The sequence below is a fragment of the Anser brachyrhynchus genome (assembly GCF_964034855.1).
Source record: "Anser brachyrhynchus genome assembly, chromosome: 1".
NCBI lineage: Eukaryota > Metazoa > Chordata > Aves > Anseriformes > Anatidae > Anser > Anser brachyrhynchus.
In genome coordinates this window covers 148366495-148393088 of record NC_137694.1, presented here as the reverse complement: position 1 = coordinate 148393088, position 26594 = coordinate 148366495, and the positions used below count along the sequence as shown (strand labels likewise).

General features: G+C 41.7%; 1 protein-coding gene across 2 annotated transcripts in view; it reads right to left on the bottom strand.

Moving 5' to 3' along the window:
• The window catches only part of TUBGCP3 (tubulin gamma complex component 3), a 54537-nt gene extending 36953 nt beyond the window's left edge, over positions 1 to 17584 (bottom strand). For both annotated transcript variants that reach the window (XM_080577123.1, XM_080577124.1), the window contains exons 1-5: positions 17317 to 17584; positions 8044 to 8151; positions 6134 to 6201; positions 5058 to 5135; positions 4258 to 4475 (exon numbers count right to left, since the gene is read on the bottom strand). In XM_080577123.1, the coding sequence (XP_080433249.1) occupies positions 4258 to 4475; positions 5058 to 5135; positions 6134 to 6201; positions 8044 to 8151; positions 17317 to 17392 (548 nt within the window). In that variant the 5' untranslated portion in view covers positions 17393 to 17584. The remainder of the gene's footprint in view (positions 1 to 4257; positions 4476 to 5057; positions 5136 to 6133; positions 6202 to 8043; positions 8152 to 17316) is intronic.
• Between the last annotated feature and the right edge of the window lie 9010 nt (positions 17585 to 26594).

Below are 26594 nucleotides of genomic sequence, written 5' to 3'. Positions count from 1 at the left end.
CTCTAATACATCCACGTCCTTCTTGTGCTGGGAGCCCCAGAGCTGAATGCAGCACTCCACGCGGGGTCAAACGCTCACAGAAAGATCCGATTTGGGTTGCCCAGTTCACTGGCTACAGGACTAAGGAGAGAGCAGCGAAGTTGTTATAAAGTGGAACAGTTTGAACAGGTCAGACCAAGAATATGTTGGGAACAGCACAGGTTCCGCTGATATTCCTAAGCGGGCAGACAGATGAAATAACCTCGCTGATATACCTGCCTATACTTCATCAAGATTACAGGATGGTGGAGGCTGGAAGGCACTTCTGGAGATCACCGACTCAAACTCCCGCTTAAAGCAGGGCCAACTAGTGGAAGTTGCCTGGGGCCTTGTCCAGGCAGGTTTTGAATGCTTTCAAGCCTGGACACCACACAACCTCTCCAGGCAACCCACTCCAGTGTTTCACAACATGGATTTCCATGACCCACTTCACAGTAAAAGAAGGTTTATGCTTCAGTGGGACTTCCTATGTCACAAGCTTTGCCAGTTTCCTCTTGCCCTTTCCCTGGGCACAACTGAGAAGAGTCAGGCTCAGTCTTCCCTGCTCCCCTGCTCAGGTACTGACACGTACTGGTTAGATCCCCGAGCCTTTTCTTCTCCAGCCTGAACAGTCGCAGCTCTCTCAGCCTCCCATCACGCATCAGATGCTCCAACCCCTTAATTAGTTTTGCGGTCCCTTCTCTGGAGTTGCTGCTGTTTGCCGGCCCAACTCAGGAAAAAACCTTGGTGTCCTTGCAGGCGGTTATCTGCACGGCTGGGCTTGCTGTGCAGTCGGGAGCCAGGAAGGTGGGCACTGGGAACAAGGCAGCAGGTGTCAGCGGGAGCTGGAGGGCTCTGTGCAGTGCTGCGGTCTGCCTCTCAGCCTGGGGAAGGTGGACACTAAGGAGGGAGAAGGTCAGCTACAATCCTCAGGAGCGTGGACAACTGCTGAGTGGGTAGCTGGGCTGAGTTTTGTGAGGCTTGAAGAGGAAAAGGCTCAGGGGGCTGTGGCTGAGGCTTCCAGGCTAACGGAGGACAAGCCAAATGCAAAGTTGTGGGATTTGATGAATGGTTATGGGAGGAAAGGATGCGCTCTGTGAAATGAGCAGGGGGTTGGTATAAAACAGAAGAGCAGACATCTTGCAAAGCGTATTTCCCTATGGTGTTGTGGCAGAAGGCAGTATCAGTGGATTGAAAAGAGGATTATACAAGTGTGTTGAAGGCAGCTCTGTAAACTGCCATTAAAAAGGGTGATCAAGGGTGCATTGTCTGACAGCCAGAAGGCTACAGCTGGGGTGCAGGGCACCTTAAGGAGAACGAAATGTAGAGAGGGGTCAGCTTTGCATGTTCTTGCACTGCCTTTTTTTTTGCCATTTTTTCCCCTCGTGTCAGATTCATAGGTACGTTCTGCAGCCCTTTGGTCATTTTTGTGGCCCTCCTTTGGGGTTTTTCTGGTCTGCCCACATCTTTTTTGAACTCTGGGGGCCCAAACAGGACACGGTACTCTAGGTGTAGGCTGACAAGCACTGAGCAGTAAAGGAGGATGATCACATCTCTATCTCTGCAAGTAATGACATTGCAGATGCAGCCCAGGATCTAATTTGCCTTCATTACTGCAGCAGCACACTGCCAACTTATGTTCATCTTGTTGTCCACGAGGACCCTGCTGCTTCCCAGCCACACAGAACCTAGCCTGTACTGAGCTCTTCAGTTGTGTTGTCCCTGGTACAGGACCTTACATGAGTCTTTATTAAACTTAGTACAATTCTTGCATGCCCACTCTTGCACCCTTTTCAGGTGTCTCAGTAAATGACTCTCCCTACTGAGATGTTGTACTGGATCCATGTGGGATGGAGTTACCTTTCCCTGCAGCAGCCCACACAGTGCTGTGCTCTGCGCATGTAGGCACAAGAGCACTGGTATCATATCAGTGTTGTGTCTACTGCTGAGCAACGCTGGCACAGCATCAGGACTCCCCCCAGAGCCAGCAGGCTCGGAGTGGGCAAGAGGCAGGGAGGGGACATCCCTAAAACCAAAGGGATTCTCCATACCATGTGGTGTCACACTCAGCAACAAAAGGTGGGAGAGGGGAAGGAGAGGGGGCCTCTCGTTATGAAGCCACCCACCCTTCCCAACAACCGCTATGTGTATTGAGGCCCTGCTTCCTGGGACATGGCCAAGCAACACTCATTGATGGGAAGTAGAGAGTAATTTCTCTTCTCTGTGCTTCCATGCAGCCTTTGCTTGATTTCCCCCCCACCCCTTTTCCCTTTAATTAAATTATCCTTATCTCAACACGAGTTGTTTTTTCCAGTACATTTTCTTCTCAGCCTCTTCTTCTAAGGAGGGGGAGTGAGAGAGCAGTTGTGGTGGAGTTCAGCTGCCCAGCTGAGTAAAACCACCACACGTCTACTTCATCACCCAGTTTAACATCAGCAGACTTGCTGAGTGTGCTTTCCGTCCCATCACCCAGATCACTTACGAAGATATTGAAAAGCATGGGGCATAGGCATGGTATCTGTCCCTGTGGGACCACAACTTATGACAGGCTGCCAGCCTGAGTAAAAAAACATTGAACAGCCCACTCTGAGCAGTTAAGCAATTTCCTAATTACCTCAGACAATCACCCAATCTGTACCTTGGCTGTCAAGAAGACTGCTTAACTTCTTCCTTCCCTCTGACACCTTCTCCAATGTTTAGATCAAACCCATGAGCTACTGGGTGCTTTAATGAATCACTTAACTACAGCTTTCTGGCTGTAATTAAAAATGCAAGTTTGGAAGTAGGCTGACAACCAGAGAAGGTGAAGGAACCAGTTATAGCTTGATTATTAAAGTGAAATATGATGTGTGAAGTCCGATGTCTGCATTTATGTACCTATGCAAAACCAAAGTCTGATCATAAAGGCACCTGCCATCAGCCTAAGGAGAGTGTCTTTAGAAGACCTGTGGGTACTTGTTCAAGTCTGGTCACAAGGGCACCTTCCAGTAGGCATTATCAACACCAAAATATCAGCTGTGTCACCAAATCATGGACCTTAAGAGGAGTATAGATATTAGTAATGGACTAGACTGACATAAACACAGCAATTTCAGAGTTTAGAATACGCCTGGACATGGCTCTCGCTTGTTTACATGGAAGATTATGCTCTCTGATGAACTGTACAGAACGGTTACAAATCAGCAACTAGAAGAGCTTGTACACTTAGCACATTGATTTCAAATCTAGGTTAAACTGTTTGTTGTTGAGTCTTCCTTTTTTTTTGGTGTGTGTGTGTGCAAGTCAACTCCTCAGGCCAACATCAATAAATCTGTCATTACTATTACAAACAATGGCATGGTGAGAGGTAAATCCTTGGCACAAGGAACTTTGTTCTCCAAAAAAATTGTTCTTAGGAACATTTGCATGTTAAACAGAAGCTAGAAACAAACCTTGAAAACTCCCATTAGAACATGAGCTATGCCTGTAATTACGATCAAGTTTGCGTATTGTAATTGTCAAAAAAGCATCGTACGAAGGAAATAGTGTCAGGAAGTCCTAAGGATTTAACTGATTCAATAGGAAGAACAAAACACTGAAAGTATAGATGAAAAGCTGATTTTGCAACAAAATCCCACACAGAAAATTTATTTTGACACCAATCTGTACTGTGTCATTTATCACAGGTCAAGAATGCTAAACTGATGCTAAAATCAGTTAAAGGATGCTGACATTGACCTAAATATGGCATGCCTTTATTCTTTTCAATATAAACAGGCCATCATCCCAAGACCTTCATAGAAAAGGTACTGCTTGGTAGTACCCTACATTAACAACAATCTCTGCCAATTATGAAGTAGATTTTCATTTTTTCTTTCAAGTAAGTAAAAATCAATGAAAATGAAATGAAAAAGTAATGGGATTGCCATAAAACAACCCAAAGATTAAAAACATATATATTTCAAGATAGAAGATGGCTTTTTCCTACTCTTTTCATCCTAACAAGGAAGCAAATAGAAACCCTTGTTTCCAAGGGGAAATCCCTTTCCCTGGGACCCCTAGGAACAGATACTTAAACAGTCTCCAGTTTCCTCTCCAACTAACTGTATGAGAGTCATCAAAAGTGGATCAAAGATGGGCTATCCTAGATTACCTAAAACTGCAGAGAAGGTGGTGGTGGAGGAAACTAGAAGAGGACAAAAAGCAGATAATCTCTAGTCTTCTTCAAACTTATTTATGAACTTAAAAGGCTTAATTTACCCTGGAAGGAGTGACTGTGGAGTTGGCGTTGGCCCATTGAGGGCATACAGGCTGATGCTGCTGATCCCACTGCTCCCCATGCTGCCAGAACTCTGGGCAGATTGAGCATTGCGGTCTTGGTAATTCAGCGGAAGGCTTTGAGGTCTGGCATAGTAATAAGGGGTTGAGTGAGCATCCCGTGGCAATGCTTGAGCAAAAAGCGTGGCATAACTTGATACCTGAAAAGGAAGCGAGTTGGAAAAAGTTTTGTGAGTTGTTCTAAGTCATGTCTTAAGTTAACAGTAGCGTAATATTCAAGAATACAAAAATAACTGAAGACCATGATTATGCCAAGATTTTTTTTTTGCTAAAATTAAGATGACAAAAGAGCAAGTCCCTTACAGCAATCAAAAGCCCTTTTAGCAACATAACTTACTTTTGCCTGTGAATTGTCAATAGTAGTAACTGTAAAAGCACTTTGGCTCTAGCAGAGCTGCAACCAGAGAAAGAATTTTCCTCTCCTTACTCCATTTCATACTCATTAGTACATGAGCAGACATTACACCACCAAGCAGAAAACAAAACCATCTAGCAAAGTCACAGCTCAAGCTACAAGTGATAGACAGCTCAATTTTGCACTCAATTATAAGAAAATTGCAAACACTTCTGCCAAACGTATTCTTCCTTTTAGCCTCACACACAACAACCACACACGATCTGGCTTCTAGAAGCGTTTAAGTGTGGATAGTGACTCAATGACACCCAAACTAAGCAACATATGTTCACCTTTTCTCAGAACTAGCCAGTATCTCCTCACTTACCTTATTAGACTGCTTACGGGGATCTTCACTGAGACTAAGCAAGAGGTAGAGTATTGACCATTTATTTTTCAAAATGCCCTTTCAAAAAAAAAAAAAAGAAAAGAAATTATAAAGAGTTACAACCAACTCTTTGATTTATAATTTTTATTATCCAGTCTACTAAAATGTGCACATTTAAATTAGTTTACCATCAAACTGACACCAGCTTGGAACTGCACTCCTAAATAAACTAGGAGTGCAATATAGCCTCTGTAACACTATTTTATGAGCTTTCTCTATTGTGTTCATGTCATGAACTATCGCATGCTCTGAGATCAGTAAGTATTTAAATTTAAAATTCATTGCTACTAAGAAAAACAATTTTATAGATTTGAACTTTTACCACCATTCCTACACACTTTCACCACTTAAAACATCTTTGACTTGGATTCAACTCTAACCTAAAAGTAAAGAAGCTTTTGGTACAATAGCTAGCAAAGAACTGTCTTTTCTTCCCTTTCCCCTTCACCCTCCTTTTCAGAGAGGCTTCAAAAGTTTGAAGGTGAGAGCAAACTGAGGGTAAATTTTCTGTTACACAGAAAACATCTTTTACATTAATTTTTGTTGTGAAAAAAAAGACATACAAATGACAACTATTTTATTACTGCCCAGCATATTCTATTGTGCTAAATACTTGACTGCTGCTAATCTTTTCTGGATTCTCCATAAACTTATTTTTCACCTACCTCAGATAAATTTGTCCTCACATCTTCACCTCCTTTTACCCAATTCATTATCATGAATCATGGGCTCCTACACACTAACATTTTTTTCCAATCAGTACACCAACACACAGTACTCTTTGATTTATATTAATGTCAGCAGAACCAAAGCCAGCAAACCCTTAACCTTTAACAATAAAAATCTGTGACAAATTCAGAAGCATGAGGACTGTTTAAGCCCTAGATTAATAAGAAAACTTGCAAGTTATTGCCATAAAACAAGAAGAAACAAAAGAAAGAGCTGTCCAGAAACAGCTCTATAACATCAAAAGATGCCTGTGTGCGTTCAGTTTCCTTACACATTTATTACACTACCTGCGAACTGAGCTTTCTGTAGAGTTCTGAAAACAAAGCAGCATCTGCTTCCCTTCTTTGTCGTACAACTGAAAAAAAACAAATATAGATTAAAGAACTGAAATCAGTGTAGTAATCACATCAGAAATTATATACTGTGGTAAATTGGAAAACATAAGCATAATTATGTTTTCTTGGGTAAATGTTTCACTTTTGTCACTCAGACCTTTGCCTGTTTTCATGTTATCTGCACTCCTGCCCCTTAAAGTTCTTGCAGCAGGAGTGACCTAATGCAAGCAACTGTTTCTCTTAGAACAAGAGACATCTTTTAAATATGTTTGTTTATTTATTTATTGTTATTTTATTTTTAAAGTCTAGCTTACCTTTCTGTCGGTTTTGGGGATTAACACAACTGAAAACAGATACAGCTAAGAATGCCATAAAGCAATTTAGAAAACTAAGTGTGATTTCCATATTAGGCGATGAAAGAAAATAGCAGTGTCATTTGGTCAAAGCCAAGCAAAGCTTCAATGTCACAGAACTTCTATATATGAAGGAAAGTAACAGTTTTGATCACAGCCAGTTATATAATAGAAGTCTTTGCTCAGAGGAGTACTTTTAAGCTTTAAGACATCTTCAGAAAACCAACTTCATATCAGAAAGAGTCACATTTAAAAAAATGTTAAGACAAGATCTAAGGAAACGTTAATAAAACAATTGTTGCTTAACATTAGAAATGCTAACTAATATTAAAAGCCACTGCAAAGTACATTTTAACAAGTAAGTCACCAACTGCATAACAACTCCAAAATAAATATAAAGTTAGAGGGATGTATCCAGTCATGACCACTAACATCTAACTAGAAGATGAAGCTGGGGAGAAAGAAGATGAGGGAGATAAATCAGCTTCGTTGTTCCTTGCCTGTTGAGGGAATAGGCAAAAGCAGAACAAGGGTATATGCTGACGTGCTGCTTCGTACTGGCCAAAACACAGAGAAATTATGTGCAGAAGTGTTTATTGTAGAATACAGTGTTTCAGAGTTGCATCTGGAGAAACTCTGATGGGCTTATTTGCCTATCAGGAAGTAATGGAAGCTCTGATTTAGCAAAAAAACAGGTGTGCTTTAAAAGGTTACAACCACTGGCTTTGGATATCCTAACTCTTACCATCCTGAGTGAATGTTTGAAGCTCCTTAACACAAATAGGAAGCTTTATGTTAATTCGTAATTACTTGTGGACATTCTAGGTGAGAAGCTGCTGAAAGCATTATCTGGCTTTTTAAAAAGAATGTCTCACAACCTCATTGGATTCACAGACTAACACTTGACTCAAGGCAGCATAGTGCACAATGTAATATAACTGCAATTTAACGTACACTGTCCCAGTCTAATGCTTTGGCTTTGAGAAGGTGGTTGTAGATAAACTTGTAGGAAAACCGAAGGCAAGAAATATCAGGTAAGTTGTATGAACAATGACTCCATCCATCCCCAGAATGCTCATTCATTAGGTTTCACACAGGTGCTCATGAAGTTAATTATACTAAACAGTAGTATTTTAAGATACACCTCAAAAAATATCAGTCTTCCAAACCAAAATTGGAATTAATGAAGTCCAAATAATATTAAAATGAAAGAAGTTAAGTATTAATTGTTCTTTATTTCTGTGGTGGCTAAGATAGAGAAAATGATTCATACTGCAGCAAGGGAAAATTAAGCTGAGCATTCAGGAGCATCAGAACTGTTAATACAAACAGCCACTCAGGGACGGCAACTAGGGGATTCCTGGAATTTCTATCACAAGTTTTTCAAGGACAGTCATAACAAACAGAACTGTCTGTGAGGCAGAGTGGTCCCGTCTTCAGAGGAATAAAATGATTAGATAGTTTACTGAAAAACTTCCACACATATCTAAGAAACAAAGATGCACGTACGTTCTTTCTTGATTTTCTCTGCTACAAGAAATTCATCCCGTTCAACGGTGGGAGCAAAGTTGCTTCCAATAACTCTCACTGCGTACTGAAACTGCTGGGCTGCATCAGCTGAAAGAAAGAAGAAAAACACTCTCAGTTAAGCAGACTGCTGAATTTCTATTAAAAGGGAAAGAACAGAGGAGTTAAAGACGTAAGATTACTTTGCTATGACTGAATTTTGCATAAATGTACGCAGCTTAGATCAGGTACTGCTATATTATGTTCCTTAGATGCACTTCTAACCAGAGGGCAGTGAAGTCCAGTTTACCCGTGAGCAGATATTTCAAACACACTCACCTATACATACCCTATAAAGAGAAATGCACAGAAATTTGTAAATAAACCTTTCCTATTTTGTTCTGACGGAAGAGACACTTAGGCCTGCCTAGTCTAAGAGAGCACTGGCAATCTTGAAGCTGCCCTGCAGCTCCCCACAGCCTGAAGCACTGCAGGACTGGGCACAAAGTCACACAATTTGGGTACACAAGAACAACACAGCCATGTTCACCAGGTACATTCTCTCATCCAGCACCAAACTGGATTATCCTACCTGTGGACGTGAACTCAGATGTCTGCAACAGTGGTTTTACCAGTTTGCGTGTTGTTTTCAGATGTGGTTTTTGTTTGTTTTAAAACCAGTTTACATGGTTTTACCACTTCAGGTCAAAGCTAGCTCAGAGATACCTGCATCTTATTCCAGTACATAACCCACAAGCCAGTGATCTCCCTCCACTACTCTTTCATCATACAAAGGTTCTAATTTTCATCTCGTTGCCAAAAATATTGATGCAAACATCTCTGCTTTATGGGAAGATTATTAATCTGGTAACACAGAGATAGGGACAGCTCGGCATTAATGCCCCTACAGTCCCACTTATTCATATGAAAGACAGTCAAGCAGTAACCCCATGGACACATTGAGTGCCATTTGAAGTTCAAAGTGCTGGATAAATTTCTAATCCTCTTATAGGAGTAACTATAATAACACAAAGGGAAAACTTTATGAGAAAAGTAAAGCACCTAAGTGTGTAGAAACAAAGAACCACAGAAAGGATTGGGTTGGAAGGGACCTCAAAGCCCACCCAGTTCCACCCCCCTGCCATGGGCAGGGACACCTCCCACCACACCAGGCTGCCCAAAGCCCCATCCAGCCTGGCCTTGAACACCTCCAGGGATGGGGCAGCCACAGCTTCTCTGGGCAAAGTGTAGTGTCAGCTATACATTTTCTGATTTCAGGGAAAAACACTGCTCAGTTCCAGGTATTAAGTCCGTTTTATATATAAAAACACTGCATGCCAACGCACGTTCTACTCAGTTAAGCAGTTAACTTACAGAGAAAACTAAAAAGTGCAAACTAAACTTGGTACAGTAATGGTTCAGCCAAGAAAATAAGAAGGGATGCTGGTTTGGACAAACACTATCAAAAGGAAAAGGGAAATGGAATACGGCAAAGGTCCACTGGAATCAGAGATATTGAAAGACTTCCTGAAGTGGCAGGTAGGCCCCTAAAAACCATGCTGGGTCAGTTAACTATTTGCACTAAATTATTCCAGACAATAATAAGAGTTGTTGTATCTTTCGTTAATTCCTCAGTTGTGCCCTCAGGAGCAGCTGGGACAGTTAGGGTTCTCTAGTCATTCTTAGGTATCTTTTGTTACAGTGACTCGATTAGAACTACAATTTAAGAATAAAATTGCTAAAGAGAGTTTCAAGTCAAATGACCTGGATGAACTGAAGTCAGGATAAGGTCCAAGGGTTAATGTCAGAGTACTTGATCATTACAAAATGTGCCTAGATTAAATAATTAAAAAACTGATTATGGACTAAAAAGTGTGAGAGAAAAAGATCTCCAGTAAGTTAGGTCAATGTTACAGAAAAACATAAAAAGGAAGCAATTAAAAAAAAGAAGAGAGGTGTCTTAAAAACACACACAAATTCAACCACAGCAAAGCCACAAGCACCTCCCCATGGAGTTTCTCTTCACTAACGAGGCACATTACTCTGGTTTTCTAAGGAAAACGATGTTTGGGAGTTCATTTCTACACCCACTTCCACTACCCTCTCTCACCAGCCTTTAAGGAAAAAAACTAAAGCCAGAAATCCCAGAGGTCTCCACGAGGCAACTGGCAGAACCACCACCCAAATAACCTTGCCAGGGGGTCAGAACGCAGCACAAGCTCAGCAGTTCAGCAGTCTCACTGGTCTGTCAGCACAGGTTTAGCAGTGTCAGGTACTGCCTCCTGCCCAGTCTGAAGCCAGAGACCTTGGAGGAACAGAGACATGTTTGACAGGAAAAATTTTTGATGAGAGAAAGTACAGAAAGGGAATGAAAGAACAAGCTGGCACCACTGCAGCTGAAAAACACTGAGGTTCTACTGAAGAGAAGACCTGAAACAAACTTTCACAACCTTACTGAATCAACTTACTTCCTACACATCTGTAATCTTGCAATATATCATAGTATGTGCATCTTAACAAGTATTTTTATTTTCAAGTCTACTACATATTTTATTCTTCAACATCCTGCTGCATCTGGACAATACAGCATTACTCATTCAGCTGCTTCTGCTAACTTCTCAGTATATGTTATAATTATTACTAAGTCTAATGCTTAGAGAAAAAAATAGAAATCAGAGCACTGTTTTATTTTTTTTTTATACAAGTCAGCAATGCATAATGTTTTTCATTTGTAAGCAAGGCTGTATTTACTGTTTACTCACTTCTTTTTGTTTCTGAAACGAATTATTATCAGTCTTTCAAAAAGATTAAAGTGCTATGCTTCTTCTCTGATGTTCCCTGTGGTTTTACAGGTTCAGATTAAATTCGAATGAACCAAGATTCATACGAAGAGAAATCAAGTGAGTTTACTATCTGGTACTTCATAATCACCTGATGCAATGATCACAAAATCCAGCAAAGATACACACAAAGTCTCTAAAGACTCTCTGGAGTCTCATTTCTTCGAAAGACCTGACTCAGGAAGACAGCTAGCTATACATGGCTGCAAGACTGTTTTTTTGTTGCTGTTGTATTGTTGTGCATGTGTGCATGAGAAAAAGATATCAGAATACAGACTTACCTTCAAAATAATGGAAGAAAAATCATGGACTTCACTACCTGCGTGTTTTCCAGTCTGCCTTTGACACCAGAATTTTTAGGACTACCTACGTTTTTCATTTTCTGTTACAATGGAATATTGATGGCAAGACAGCGACAATATGTATGCAGGTTTCCAGACAAAAATCTTGAACATTTAAACCTAAGTTCTCAATCTAATAAAAAACACAATAGGTAATTTGTCAACAGTATAAGAAAAAAATCTGCTACTTAATGGGGAAGCTTTAACAACATTCATAAGTGACTTATTTCAACATTAACTATAGCAAGACTACTTAAACACAGAAACCTACTAGAGTTTTCCCATACTGTCATAAGAAGGCATGTGGGAAAGATCTTTAGTTGAAAGACTACAATTCCATCAAAAAAACTCTGAAGATTAAAACCTGTTACACTATTAATGTTATGGCCCAAAGTTATCCACTCTACACATACAGATTTGCACTGGAAATGCAACAGCATTGTCATAAGAGTGTTGTTTTTTATTATTATTATTTTTACTATGTTTTATTCAGCTTCTCTTGCTTTAGTCATATAGAGTCCAGATTCTTTTACAAGCAGAACTCCTTGCTAAGGGAGTTTCCTCAGCAGCAAATTACTTCTTACAAGTTTGTAAAATAACTTCAGTACATGAAGCGATTAAGCACGACTTAATACTGATCTCTGTCAGTAAAATAAAGAACTGCATCGCTTATAACTAATAGACGTTTAATTGCTTCCCTCTTCAAAAAGCAGTTACTGAGACAGCAGACAGGTTTAAGATACACAGGTGTGTGCCTATGTATGTGCACATGCCTTTCCATCAAAAAGTGATTCAATATAAATCTGTTATGGAAGAGCAAGTTCACGGGATGTGATGCACGGCACTGATACAGCTGTTCACAGGGGAAAGGGGGAAACCACACCAAGCAGGACTCATTTTCCAAAGGCCTGATCAAATAATTTGAAGCAAAGATGGACATTACCCCTTCAGTAATATGCATATACACAGAAAATTAATTATACCTGTAGGCAGCCATACAGTTAAACAAAGCAATAGCACTTGCAGATCACAAAAAAAGAGTTAAAAAGTCTCTCATTTCAGCAGAGCAAGCTATCAATAGCTCAGAGATCCACAGTCCACCCAGCCATTCATATCTTCCTAAAAACAGTGAGGTATAAAAACCAAACTGCTTCCAAAGGCAGATAACATTTTAAAGTCACACAAAGTGCAAGTTTAGCACAGGCAAAAAAACAGAGAAGCAATACATAAGAAGAATTTGGTAGTACAGAAGAATTGAGTAGTACAAGAAGGTGAAGTTCAAAGGAAAAGTTGAAGAAAACACAGAATCACTTGGGCAGCATACTTCCAAGAAGCCAGTATTTCAGATGAAATACTGAAATCCAGCAGGTCTTTTGCTAAAAAGAAGCTTTTAACTTTACCTACAACTCTAGGAAATGGATTGAAATTCACTTCACAGTCTTACACTTTTTTTTTCCCAACATAATTGGTTACAGGTCTCTAAGTTTAAAGGGAAAAAAGGCTTCAATTGCTGCTTCTGTTTTCAGGACTTGTTGCAAACCATGAAACTATTATGATTGTTAGAGATCAAACACTTGGTTATTTTAACTTGCCTGTAAGCGAAACCTAGAGGACGTTTCTAAAAAAAAAAAGTTCATCTAGACCAGTCAATAATCACTTTCTTGAAACACTTCAGAAATTAGCAAGCTCTCCATTATTTCCTCTTCCAGACAGCTGCCTCTTCCCAAACAACAGCTCTGTTCAAATAGAGATACAGCATTATTGTAAAACAATGACATTAAACCACATGCAATGTTCCATGGGTGGTAATGAACGACTATTGCTGAAAAATACTCAAACACCATTACTCTAAGCTAACACATGCTCACAAAAAGCTTTTTTTTTTTTTAATAGTAGCAGTGTGTTTGCTAAACACCTAATGTGCTACTGTTGCAAAATTAAGCATCAAAGCTGTAAAATTTGAGAACCTGCTCACACATGCTGTGAGCAGCTCCTGATTTCATCAATATAGCAATGCTGCTACGTCTTCTTTACGCATCATAGCTGTATCAAAAGCTTTATGTCAGTATGAATTATCAGGAAAGAAAACAATTATATTAATATATGATGCCATATACTGATAAGCTAAAATACCAGTCTGAAATGCCAAGCAATGTTATGATTCTATTTCTATTGGCCTTCACCTTTAGAAAAGTTTAAGATAGCTAAATTCATTAAGAGCAACAAAAATATATAAAACGTAAATGAAAAAATAGTCTCTAATGCTAATTTTTATTGAAGCATTTAGAATTTATTTTTAATTAACGGTCCTTTCAGTATCCACAAGCCTGTCCTACACACCCACACACCTTTCCTTACTCACAGGAGACGCACAAGATTTGAAGCACAGCACAGGAAACACAACCATTCTTTATTTCTGTTAATATCCCTGGTTCTTGTTGCATTGTCTGTAAACAGACGTGAGGAACATCCCAGTGAACTATCAGCAAAGTGGGTAGATGGTCTGCTTGTAACTTTCCCCTTGCTATGACCTTTGATCTAACTTGTCACTTTGCATTTGCTTCTGTTACTCCATACAACTAAACCTCCATTTCATTTTTTGAATAAACTCAGTGTTCCCCCCCCCCCCAAAAAAATTTTTTTTCCAATACTTCAGAGCTTAAAAAATAAAATGAAATTATAACAACAAGAAAACCACTGAGATGACAGATTAAATTAAGGCCATAGCATGAGCCTCTGATAGCAGATTCCTCTCCGAAGATTGAAATACCACTTTCTAGAGCACACATACCTCCAAACACTAAAGGAGTTTGACATACAAAAATCTTTTTAGGCTTCCAAAACAGGGAGATACAGCTTTAATATTAACAGCAGTATCATTTGATGTACTAAGAGCTCTTAAAACTGACACACTAACTAGTACGGCAGTCTACAAAGTCTGGCTGTCTGAGACTTCCAAGAGGTTTCAGAAAGATAGCTAAGAACAAGAAACTCTGTCAGGAGCATTAAATTCATGCTCAGGGAGCAGCATGCAACCTTGTACAACTGCTGGAGTCCACAGATAAGGAAGAAAGTAAGTCATGGAAGTTACTGCACAGGCAGACAAGTTCTCTGCAAGATCAGGTGTTAGTGTAAAAGTGAGGTGGATAAACCCAGAAAGGTTGATGCAGATCTTGCCCACCAACTCTTAGACACTGTGAGGATGTAAGGAAGAGTGAGGCCAGCAATCCCACCACAGAGCACCAGGGTCCCCCGCTAACTGGGACTGGTGGCTGCAGACACATGGTGCCACAAAAAGAGAGGGCTTCCAGTCCTCACTTAGGCTATAGCACAGGAACAGAGGTCTTTCAAACCTTCGTTCTAGCAAAAATATTGACATATGTCTGTTGTTTGGTTGGTTTTGAGTTCTTCACATACCTCAACAGATCTTGAAACAAGTTTCTCAGACGCAGAAAAGTTTGCCAAAAAAAAAAAACCAGCAAAAATGGTCTATGCAGCTGATTGACTTCGGAAACGCAGGAAGCCATCTATATAGTGGGTGGTCCCAAAATCAGGGATGGAGAGAGAGAACGGCTCTACTGCTGGACAGCTCTGCTGTCACAGTGCATCACAGCACAAATTCACTTCAACACAGCTCTCAGACAAGTGGGGAATGCAGGACGTCACAGGTAGAAGCATATCCCCCAGCTGACAACGGGCTCGATCAGATTTGCTGAAGGCTTCAGGCATGGCATTGCTGAGTAAGGCCACTCGTAACTCACATCAGCTGCAGCACACTATTACGATACAGACATCACATAAACTGAACCCTTCAGCACCTACTGAAACTATAGATGCCTTGCTAATGTAGTAGCAAACAAGTGCTGAGCAGGACAGTAGCCAAGCAGATGAAGCCTTCTGAAGTACAGAGTGTACAGGCAGAAAGATCCATTAGATCGTCAAATCACAGCTCCTTTCTATTATTAATCCATATTAATTACTTCAATAACTTGTACTTTACTAGAGCACTTATTCTAGGAAAGTATCAAAAGCTAGCATTTCAAGAAGTTCACAGCAGGATAACCACATAAGTGGTTAAAGATGACTGTGTGGACCTAGCTACAGCTTCTTGTGACTATTTTTAATTTATTACAGTAATTTCTACTAAAAAACTCCACAGAAGTAATTACACGTCATAAATCATTTAACAGAGACCAAACTAATCATACTTGTAAAACCTGCCTCAGAAAAAAGAGAATGTGTATACAAAGCAGCTTAACTTGATCAGCACCCAAGGACGGGAGAAGTTGCACGCACACCACTAACTGCACACCAATACCGTACTTCAGACTTGTCCAGTGCTGAAATGAAATCAGTTAAAAGCTTGAAAACCAGTTAGATGTTAGGTAACACTGAAAAAAGCCATACACACCTTTCATGACTGGGATTTCATCCACAAAGACCTCCTGCATTATTGTCTCTATAACTGTCCACCAGTAGCAGGGCTGCTGACATGCTAACACGCATGCTACAGCTGACTGTTTCAGGAGAAGTCTCATGTTAAAAGGGTGAGTCTTTAGTGCTCAAGTCCCTTACAACACAAGAATAAAGAGCATGTAAATATGAGCTTCTTACCTGCCACATGCACAAAACTGTGGGCAACAATAAGTGCAGTGGGTAAAGCCTTTTTTTTTTTTAAAAAAAGTTGTTTAAGAAATCCTTCAGAAGGAGCTGAAGGATTCTAATAAGTTCTCGGGTAAGTGAGCAGACAGTGGACTACTGGCTGCACACAGCAGCTTACCACGATTTGGGGCAAAATTTCTCCTCTGTCACATGCACATGAGACATCTTAGTTACATGAGTGGAATCTCACCATACAGGAATAGGTTCAGCACTTATTTTTTAAAAATATCAGAGTTCTCCTCCATGTTTTCACACGTCCTGCTGGCACCCTCTAGTCAGGAGACAGGGAGATGTAAGAAACTAAGGCTTGAAAAAGAAGGTTACACATAAAGTCAGTAGAAGTGGCGCACCTCTCCTCACTACTTGTACCATAACTGATAAACATGGAGTTTTCTAAGCGTAATAAACCTAAGTAATATACCCAATACCAAAAAACAAGCTTGGATTAAGTTGAAATTCACCCTCAAATTTAAGAAAATCAGATTCAGCATCAGCAATATAGAAATAATGGCCTAAAAGAGGGTTCCAGTACTGCCATAAAGACAATTTATTTATTTTTTAAAGCAGAAATAGCACAATAAATTTGAGATTTACGGTAGTGAAAAAGTTTGAAGCGCTCTTACATATAAGCACACATCAACTGTATTAGGACATGTTTTCTAGGGGATTTTAAAAGTGAGAAACAGCTTTAAAAGCCAAGCTATAATAGCAGCTTGGAACTGTAGGCTGATGTGAAATATCCTTTAATATACAATTAGACCAGTTACCAAAATAAATATGATTACATAAAAGCACATGAGGTGTTACACAGCTTACAAGCTAAAAGTGATTTGGGGGAGGTAGGGGAAGAGTAGGCGCCGCATCCTGAGAAAAACCTCACACCAGAGATTCCTGACACTGAATTCCTACAGACTGACAGTTCTGGAAATAGGATGTTCATGGCTTTGCAGGTGATTTTTTTTTAAAAAATGGAAAGGGCAACTAGACTCGGATCTCTAAAAGCATGGGGGGGGGGGGGAATAATTTACACCTCACCACTTATTTTCTACATTTTAAAGATAGCTCATTTATAGGCCATGCTTTAGCCAGTTTGAACCAAATTTTGTACAACAGGTCAACACTCAAAGGTATCAGCTACTATCATGCAAATACCCAACGGGAACCTGGAGTGACTTTTCAGAAGGAAAAGAGCACGCGTAAGGCACTTCAGAGCTACTAATAACATGGCAGAAAGCCCTCTCCCGCTCAAAAAACGGATACCACGAAAGCTAGGTCATGAATTTCCCCGCCGAGCACTGCCCACAAACAGCAACTCAGAAAGGGGCCGGGGCCCCGCTTCTCCCGCGGGGCCACCGCGGCACCGGATCGGCACCGGATCGACACCGGAGCGGCACCGGAGCCCCCCCGGGATGGGGGCGGCGGGCAGCCGTTACCTTCGCTTTTGCCCAGGATGCGGCAGCACAGGTTCTGCAGCAAAACGTTGGGGGATTTTTGGTCCGGAGTCGCCATCGCTGCCGGGGAGGAAGAGGAGGAGGAAGAGGAGGAAGACGGCAGGGAGGCGAAGAGGCGGCCCCCGCCGCCCCGCGCAAGCAGCCGGCAGCGCGCTGGGCCGCTCGCCTACGGCGCCATTTTAACGTAGCCCGCCGAAAGCCGCAGCGGCCGCCGGCCCGCACCCACAGCGCCGCTGCGAGGGGCGGCCCCGCCGCGCCCAGCACGGAGCCGCCACCGCCCCCCGAGCCCCGGCTCCGCCCCGCCGCCGGGACCCGGCCGCCCGCCCGGCCCCGGGCCCCCCGGCAGGGAAATAGCGGGCGCCGGGCGCGCCGTTCGCCGGGTTTTGGGGGTGGGAGCGGCGTTGTGGGGCCGTAGGGGACAGCCGAGTAGGGTTGTAGGAGAGTGGCAGCCTCCGTGCTCACGGGGTGGCTCTTCAAGTCCTCCTGAAGCTGGGTTTAGGTTCTTCGGAAGCAAGGTGTAACTCGGTGAAGTTAGCAGAACGTCATCCCGTGGCAATAAAGGGGGCTGCACCTCCACTAGGTGAAAGGAAGGCTTCAAATCTTTATTTATTTATTATTATTTTTTTGGTGCCAAACACCAAAAGACCCTCCGTTTGGCTCTCCATGGCTTGCCAAGCATGGGCAGCCCAGTGCCACCACCAGGGTTACCTCAGGTGGACATGGTGTCATGGAAGGGGTTGCTCCACCAAGCAGCGAAGACATCTAAGACATCTACTGTTCCCATCAAAAAAAAAAAAAAAAAAAAAAAACAACTGACAATGTCAGGAAGTGGTGTTGCTCTACAGAATAAGTTCTAAGGGAATCCAGTTACTGGTAAATACCCTGTTATTTCTTGTGGATGGATATTACAAATCCTTTCTGGCCATCTTAGCAGTGCTAGTTGTGTCATATTTCTAAAATCTGAAGACATTATAGAGGTGCAAGATTGTCTCTAAATTGTAGAGGTGTGGATTTGAAGGGTGGATAAGGAATAGGCTGGATGGCTGCAGCCAGGGACTTAATGTCAACAACTCAAAATCCAGGCGGAGACCAGTGAAAAGTGGTGTCCCTCAGGGGTCAGCTGGGACCAGTACTGTTCAATACCTTTACTAACAACAAGGACAGTGGGATAGAGTGCACCCTCAGCAAGCTTGCTGATGACACCAAGCTGAGTGGTGCAGCTGACACACTGGAGGGAAGGGATGCCATCCAGAGGGACCTGGACAGGCTTGAGAGGTGGACTCACATGAACCTCATGCCATTCAACAAGACCAAGTGCAAGTTCCTGCACCTGGGTTGGAGAAATCTCAAACATGAATACAGGCTAGGCGATGAGTTATAGAATCATAGAATGGCTTGGGTTAGAAGGGACGTAAAGATCATCTAGTTCCAAACCCCCTGCCATAGGCAGGGATGTCGCCCACTAGATCAGATTGGCCAAGGCCCCATCCAGCCTGGCCTTGAACACCTCCAGGGATGGAGCATCGATTGAGAGCAGCCCTTCAAAGAAAGACTTGGGAGTGCTGGTGGATGAAAATCTCTACATGAGCCAACAACATGCACTTGTAGCCCAGAAAGCGAACCATATCCTGGGCTGCATCAAAAGAAGTGTAGCCAACAGGTCGAGGGAGGTGATTCTCCCCCCTATATTCTGCTCTTGTGAGACCCCACCTGGAGTGTGTGTTCTGGCTCCCCCAGCACAAGAAGGACATGGATGTATTTGAGCAAGTCCAGAGGAGGGCCACGAGGATGATCAGAGGGCTGGAGCACCTCTCCCATGAAGAGAGGCTGAAGGAGTTGGGCTTGTTCAGCCTGAAGAAGAGAAGACTCCGGGGAGACCTTACAGTGGCCTTCCAGTACTTAACGGGAGCCTACAGGAAAGCTGGGGAGGGACTCTTTGTCAGGGGGTGTAGGGATAGAACAAGGAGTAATGGCTTTAAACTAAAAGAGGGGGGAGATTTAGATTAGAAGTTAGTAGGAAATTCTTCCCTCAGATGGTGGTGAGGCCCTGGCACAGGCTGCCCAGAGAAGCTGTGGATGCCCCATCCCTGGAGGTGTTCAAGGCCAGGCTGGATGGGGCTTTGGGCAACCTGGTCTAGTGGGAGGTGTCCCTGCCCATGGCAGGGGGGTGGAACTGGGTGGGCTTTAAGGTCCCTTCCAACCCAAACCATTCTGTGATTCTCCGATAGGAACATGCTGTTAAAATGGCCTTACTCAAGTGTGTCTGCAAGCAAAGGTGCGATTACTAATTTAAGCTTTTCAGCTCCAGTAAAACTACATCCTACGTTATGCTGCTGAAATAGTGTAACAGCAGTCAATTCTGTTACATTACTGGGAATATATTATTTCATTTCTAGCCTCTTTTTCCTAAGGAATGAGGCTTATATGGTTGTTCTGTGTGTCAGTGCCTCCTCATAACTGCTGGGTCTGTTGAGCAACTTCGAACAAAATTAGTAGAGAGAGCTCGTAAATATACTTAATAAAAATGTTATAGAAGTCAGTTTAGTTATACAAGTCAGCTGAGAGTACTAAGGTCTAAGTTAGTGCCTCCTCAAAATGAAAGGACAGGAGGACTTGGTTCTCCCTATTCTGCTTGCTGCTAGCAAACTGCCCAATTGGTATGCACATCCCGGACGGCACGCTATAGCTAGCTCTGAGCCAGCTGAAGTACCAGCTACTTCTTGCCTGGTTCAACAGATCTGGAAGATGCAGGAACTGAAGATGTACGGGACAGAGAACTCCAGAAATAACATGGGAAGTTGTCAGAAATAAGCAGGAAGGTGCAAGCTGCTGGGAAATACAGAAGACAGAGCTACATTAATTCCACTGCTCACAGAGCTCCTTGCTTTTCTTCTTCATGGAAAGAAGCAGCCTGGCAACCCTGCCTTAGAAATGCTAGCTCTGATGAAGCAGTCTGCTAGCATATGCAGGTTTTCATGGCTGTACCAATTCCAGTACAACTACGGTCACTTCAATCAGCTTAAGATATTCCCCAGCATTTTTATGGACATACAGAATCATGTCTTAATTTGTTTCATTTTTGAAATGTGAGAAAGAAAAAATATCAACTACTTGTTCTTATTGTACAGCTGTAAGCTCAGTTCACAACAGTGCTTGGCCTCTGAGCACTGCACAATTAGAAAAAAAAAAAAAGGTAAAGGTAATTACCCTTCAGATTGTTTTAATGCAGAAAATACATCAGTTAGTGTAGTTGAATGCATGCTTTTAAAAGTCTGACAGTGACAAAACAAGGAATTTTATTCATCCACAGAACCTTAAAGAAGGAAGCTTATAAGGGAGATGGTTCTGATAGTTCTGATATAAAGCTACTTAGCTTTGTAACAGAAGAATGTACAGTGAGATCCAGTAGAAGATGGAAGCTGAAGGTTGGCAGACTAAGGCTAGAAAAGTCTGTGTTTTAAATTCAGTAGGGATATCTAATCGGTAGAGAAATACATTTAAGGGCATGACACTCTCTCCATATCTTCATCATTTTAAATCAGCCTTCTGTTACAAACTTAGCAATCAAATACAAATTGACGCAGAAGCTACTGAGTAATCGTTGAGCGTGTGTTACACACAAGATCAGACTAGAGGGCATCACAGCCCTTTTTGGTGTTCATCTGTTTAAATCGAAGCAGCAGTGCTAAGAAAATGCTTCTTATTATAAAAACCCCGAGGGCTAATTGCTCTTGTTTTCTTAACTTCTTTATGGTTATGTCTGCAGGGTGCAATACCTTACATAGCTTTAGCTGTTGGTGGGACGCACCAAGATCAGCAGAACATCATGCTGACGCCTCCGGCATTTCACTGTGCCAGACAGACAAATTTTGAGTGTCGTATAACCAATGTCAAGAATTAGAGTAGCTGTAGACAGTGGAGGATGCTACCTGTGCCTTAGCGCATGGCAGCCCTGGAGGACCAGCAGCTGGATCCAGCACCAGTTGGCTTCTGTATCTAAGCACGTATTTTCCACACAGGCAACCCTATAACACCTAGAGCCCTGCTATGCTGCATCTTGCAGTGTTAAAAGGTTCTTAAAGGTGCCTGCAGATCTAACTTTTGAAACACCAAAAGTTTATGGGTGAGCTGTTGCGACTCGATTTCAGGTAGATGAAATTTTCTCTGTGCATGAGTAGGGCTCAGATGAAGAGAGAATTTGATCCGAACAGCTTAACCATCATCCTAAGCCTATTAGTAATGTGTTGTAGCCTATTTGTTGCAACTTTAACAATATCTCAGCCACTTCTCTGTTTTCAAAACTCTTCACTTAAGCTGTTCTGTTGATCGAAGGGCCTGAACTGTGTTCCATAATGCTGTATACCTACACAAAGTCTATAGAATCAACAGGTATATCCAAAAAGAAACCTGTTTTGAAATGCTTAAGGGATGTCAGAAGCTTTGATGTATACTATATGAAGGCAAAATTTAGGACATTTAAATTTTTTATTTTGGAACTTTTTTCAGTATTTATAATAAAACAACATTTTTGACAAATAATACTAGCTGTCATACTGTGTTTTGCTTCTCAGCACATCTGTCTTTCTTCTCCACTGAAAAGTTCAGATCAATCTAGTACTTCACAGCACCACAGGGTGGCAGAGGCTGTCAGGGCCCTCTGGAGGCCACCAGGCCCAAGCCCTGCCCCAGCAGGGCCACCCAGCGCAGGCTGCCCAGGCCCATCTCCAGGCGGCTTTGGAAGGCCTCCAAGGAGGAGACCCCACAGCCTCTCTGGGCAGCCTGTGCCAGGGCTCCTCACCCGCACAGCCCAGAAGTGCTCCTGGGGCTCAGAGGGAGCCTCCTGGGGGCCAGTTTGTGCCCAGTGCCCCTGGTCCTGGCCCTGGGCACCTCTGACAAGAGCCTGGCTCCGTCCTCTCTGCAGCCTCCCCTCAGGTATTTACAGACATGGATGAGATCCCCCTGAGCCTCCTCTTCTCCAGGCTGGGCAGTCCCAGCTCTCAGCTTCTCCTCACGGGAGAGATGTTGTTAGCCATGAACAGAATTCCTTTCCAAAATGAAGATACACAGACTTACGCTGAAACTCACTCAATATTAGATGTTATTGATTACATGGGCATTATATATCTTTCTAATTAATAGTATTACTAGAGCCAGCAAATAGGTGTTCCAATAACCTCAAACTACTTGACGTTTTCTAAGTTCCTGTGCTGCCCATAGCATCACAGCCATGCTACGTATATGGAGCTTTAGGAAAAAAATCTCATTAAGTCGTCTTCCATCACAAAGTGACTTAGTGACAATGTTTTGCAAGAACACTTCTTTTTTGTCAAAAAAAAACAAAACACAAATGCTGTCAAAATATTTTTCAAAATGTGACAAGTAGTTCATTTTTAAAAACAGAATAATAATTTTGGAAAGGAGCCTGAAAAATTAAACTCTGTAATAAAGCTGGATTAGTATTTCCAAATATATGTTTCATTTGGTGTACATCAGCTTTTCTATAAGAGTTTTGACCATATCTGGCCTCCATATCTTAGAGCAAAGGCTTTTGATCTTTCTCCCACGGTATTTAGCATAGGTGTAATCTCACCTTGAATACTGTGTGCAGTTCTGGGCTCCACAATTTTAAATGGTTGTTAAGATACCTGAATGCATCCAGAAGCCAGGGCAACAAAGCTGGTAAAAGGGATGGTAAAGCTTCTTTACCCTGAGGGTGGTCAAACATGGGGGCAAACAGGCTTCCTAGAGAGGTGGTTAATGCCTGTCCGTCCTGAAGAGACATTAGGATAATGCTCTGAACAGCACGTTTTAACTCGGGGTCTGCCTGGCAGCAGTCTGACAGCAGGACTCGATGATGAAGGTTGAAGGTCCTTCCCAACTGACACTGCTCTATTCCCAGCCCTAAAGGAAAGAGGAGGGGAAATTATCAAAATAAGATGCTGAATCCAAAGATGCTATCTAGCAGACCAATCAAAAAATATGTACTTATGCATTTGTAATGAGATTAGTTCTATAAATGTGATAATATCACGAGGCAAAAATAACTCATTAAATATAGCATAAGTCAATAACAAAGCTTTACAAAGCACTGCAATACTTTGCAAGCAGGAATGACAGGGTAATTGGAGTTTTTGGATCAATTTTCTCCTTTGTTGTTGTTGCTGTTGAAGCTAATTTTACTATAAAGCAATAAGGTCAGAGATACTTTTTGTTTTTTATTAACCTTACTTTGTTTACTCTTTTCCCCAGGTGCATGTGTCTCATGCCAGTAGCAACTCTCTCGTCTGTGTGAAAGCCTCAAGGTCAAGGTTTAGGTTTTTCCTCCTATCATAGAGGAGAAGAGACAGCAACCAGTTGGGAAAGAAGGAACCGATTTTTCCTATACTTTTTAAAAAATGTTGAAAGTATTCGTAAGTTGATAAGCAAATGACATCTTTTGATTTTATTTGAACCAGCTTTATTTATGTAGTTTTCTGACAGCGTACTCTTTAAGGGGTCAGTCTGAAGATTTTGCTCTGTAACGCTTTTAAAAAAGTTTATTGATCTTTTTGCTGCCCTCTCAGTGTTCAGAGAGTTTTCCTGATACTCGTTCTTTTTCTTTCTAATGAACTTGTCAGGAAATTATGAAACTAACTATATCTCTAGCTGTGTTAAATGTACAGGGTGAACAATTTCAAAAAATAGATTAAAAAATGTTTTCTTTCAAGCAGGTTTATTTTGACTACAGCGATTAGTCACTTTTTTAACAATACATGCATTTCCAGAAAGAAATGATTGTCAAGGTAACAATAGCTCCTGCAGAACACATCTCGAGGTTCATCTTCCTACAAACATTGGAAGAAAAACTGCTCTTCACTTCAGTGAACCATTCATGTTCATGAAGCTGATCATCCATCTGATAAAGCCCATCTCATACCAGCCTGAGCTTTTTTCCACGAGAAACCTTGAAGATCACTGACTTCAGTCACAGTACTAGGAAGAACCTGTGGATGTTTGTAAGAAAAGATATAAACTAACTTCAGTCCATACATAGCCTTCTTAAGAGAATAAGAAAAATTCCTATTGTTCCTGCCACATTGTAACCTGATGATTAATATCCTGTGTATCTAAATTAGTGAATATGGTATTTTTCTCTGCTTCCTATACTAAACCATTGAATCACTTTGCTATGCCTGGTTAAAAAGCTACCATATTCTGTTAAGTTAAGAAATGCAATAAATTGGTCCAACAAGGTGAGTTTTAAGGCCTGGATTTACAAAGGGATGCAGGAATACATTCCTTGGCTTAAACATAGCTTAAAACATCGGTGGGTGTCAGACTTGTCAGTGTCTTTGGGAATCGAAGCCTAAATCACGTGCTCTGGATGCTGAGGTGAGCAGCTGATGCTATAAAACATAAAAGTGGTGCTTGTTACAGCCACCACTGAACAGGCAGCAATAGTGGGGCTACAGATAAAAAGAGCAGCACTGGAACTACAAGTTTGCCGATTTTGAAGCGTGTGGTTTAGCAGAAGAACCACGTTTGGTTCCTAACTGCTGAACATTTCCCCTCATGTGGCAGGGCAGTTCTGCAGGTAACTTCCACTGTGTTCTACTGTTCAAAGGTTTCTTAAAGGTACTAATCACTCATGGATGAGAAACAAATCTCACCACTTTCTTCCTCCCAAAAATCTGAGACAGATAAAAGCATATTCTAGGAGAGTCGGGCTCCCAAAGACAGACATAAACACACAGGAGCAGATACATGCAGATAGTAACTGGAGCGTCTAAGAACAAGGTTTTTTAACCCTGTTTCGTGGGTTTCCTCCATGTAATTGGATCAGCTTTTAACGGAGAACCTATGTGGACATACCCTGTGTTTCCATTTATAACAATAATCTGATAACACCTTCTATCTCAGAGCATTCGGCCGTGCACAAACAATTTCAGCATTCTTGGAGGCAGACAAGGGTTAGAATCACCATTTCACAGAGAATCGAATGTGGAAATGTGGACAGGCACAGGTGAAGCATTTTGCCCAAGGTTATAAAGGAAATATCTGGCAAGCCCAGAAAACAACCCAGATCTTCCTTTTTTCTTATATTTTAACCACAGACCTATCTTTCCTTCCTACTTAGAATGCTTTCAGTGTTTTTAAATGCTGCAATTATCCTTTGACTGCTTTCTATTTAAAGATGGGGCTATGTACTCGGCACATCTCAAGAGCACACACCAGCAACAGACGTTTGTTATGAACAGATTGTTCAGGTTTCTTAAACTTGAGGAAAGAAATCATTATTGTCTTTCTAATGCCAAAAGCATTCTAAAAGACAGAAAATCCTCTTCTCCTCAGTATAAGAAAGAACAGTGAACGCTATATTCCAAATAACTGGGAATGATTAGTTTTTCTCATGAAGATTGGGATTCACAGGATTATGATTACAGCTACCATTAGTGCTTTATGAAGGAGAGTATAGTAACAGCGACATAATCTCTGTGTAAAAGTCTTCTAATAATCTTCTTTAGGAAAATCTTTTCTCCCATGAGTTGCTGTTAATTTGAATAAATGAGACTTGCCTTCAGTTGTTTCCAATTTCCTACAGACCTGAATAGCATGGATTATCACTCTACCTTACACCATGAGACAAATATGTGATCAAATAATCAAACAAAGCAGAGTCCGGTCCAGGACACTATGCAGATTCATTTCATTTCCCAGTTGCTTCCTCTGCTGCACAGAAACAGAACAGAAAACAGACGGAACTGCTGATCAAACAGATAAGATGGAGAGCATTACACAGAATAAGACCATCACGGTCCACTTAATTGAAAAAAGGAAGGATTTCAACAACTCAACTTGTGTGAGCTGACACTTGAAACATCAATGTTGGGTGAAAGTCAGAAATTTTCCTGAACTAACATAATGTGAGGCACCTGCACTCAGTTATGGATGCCTCAGGACTCCAGGTGCCCAGGTATCTTCAGCTAAGAGCAAGGCAGTCATTCTCATCGTGGGAGGACTTCACATACCTGAAGCTGTTGGAAAAAAATGGTGTTATTCAAGAAAGCCTGTGGCTGTGTAACTATGGACTACCTTGCATAAGCAAGGCTGGAGTACTGCCACGCAGTCAGCCTTGGCTTAGGGTTTTCATTTTCCTTTTGCTGCTGCGAGGTAAGGTTCTGTGTCACAGGGACTACCAGCAATTCTTTACCAAAGACAACACAACACCACGACTGTGTTTATCTCACCTGTGTTGCAACAGCATTGACTGTTTAAAAGGT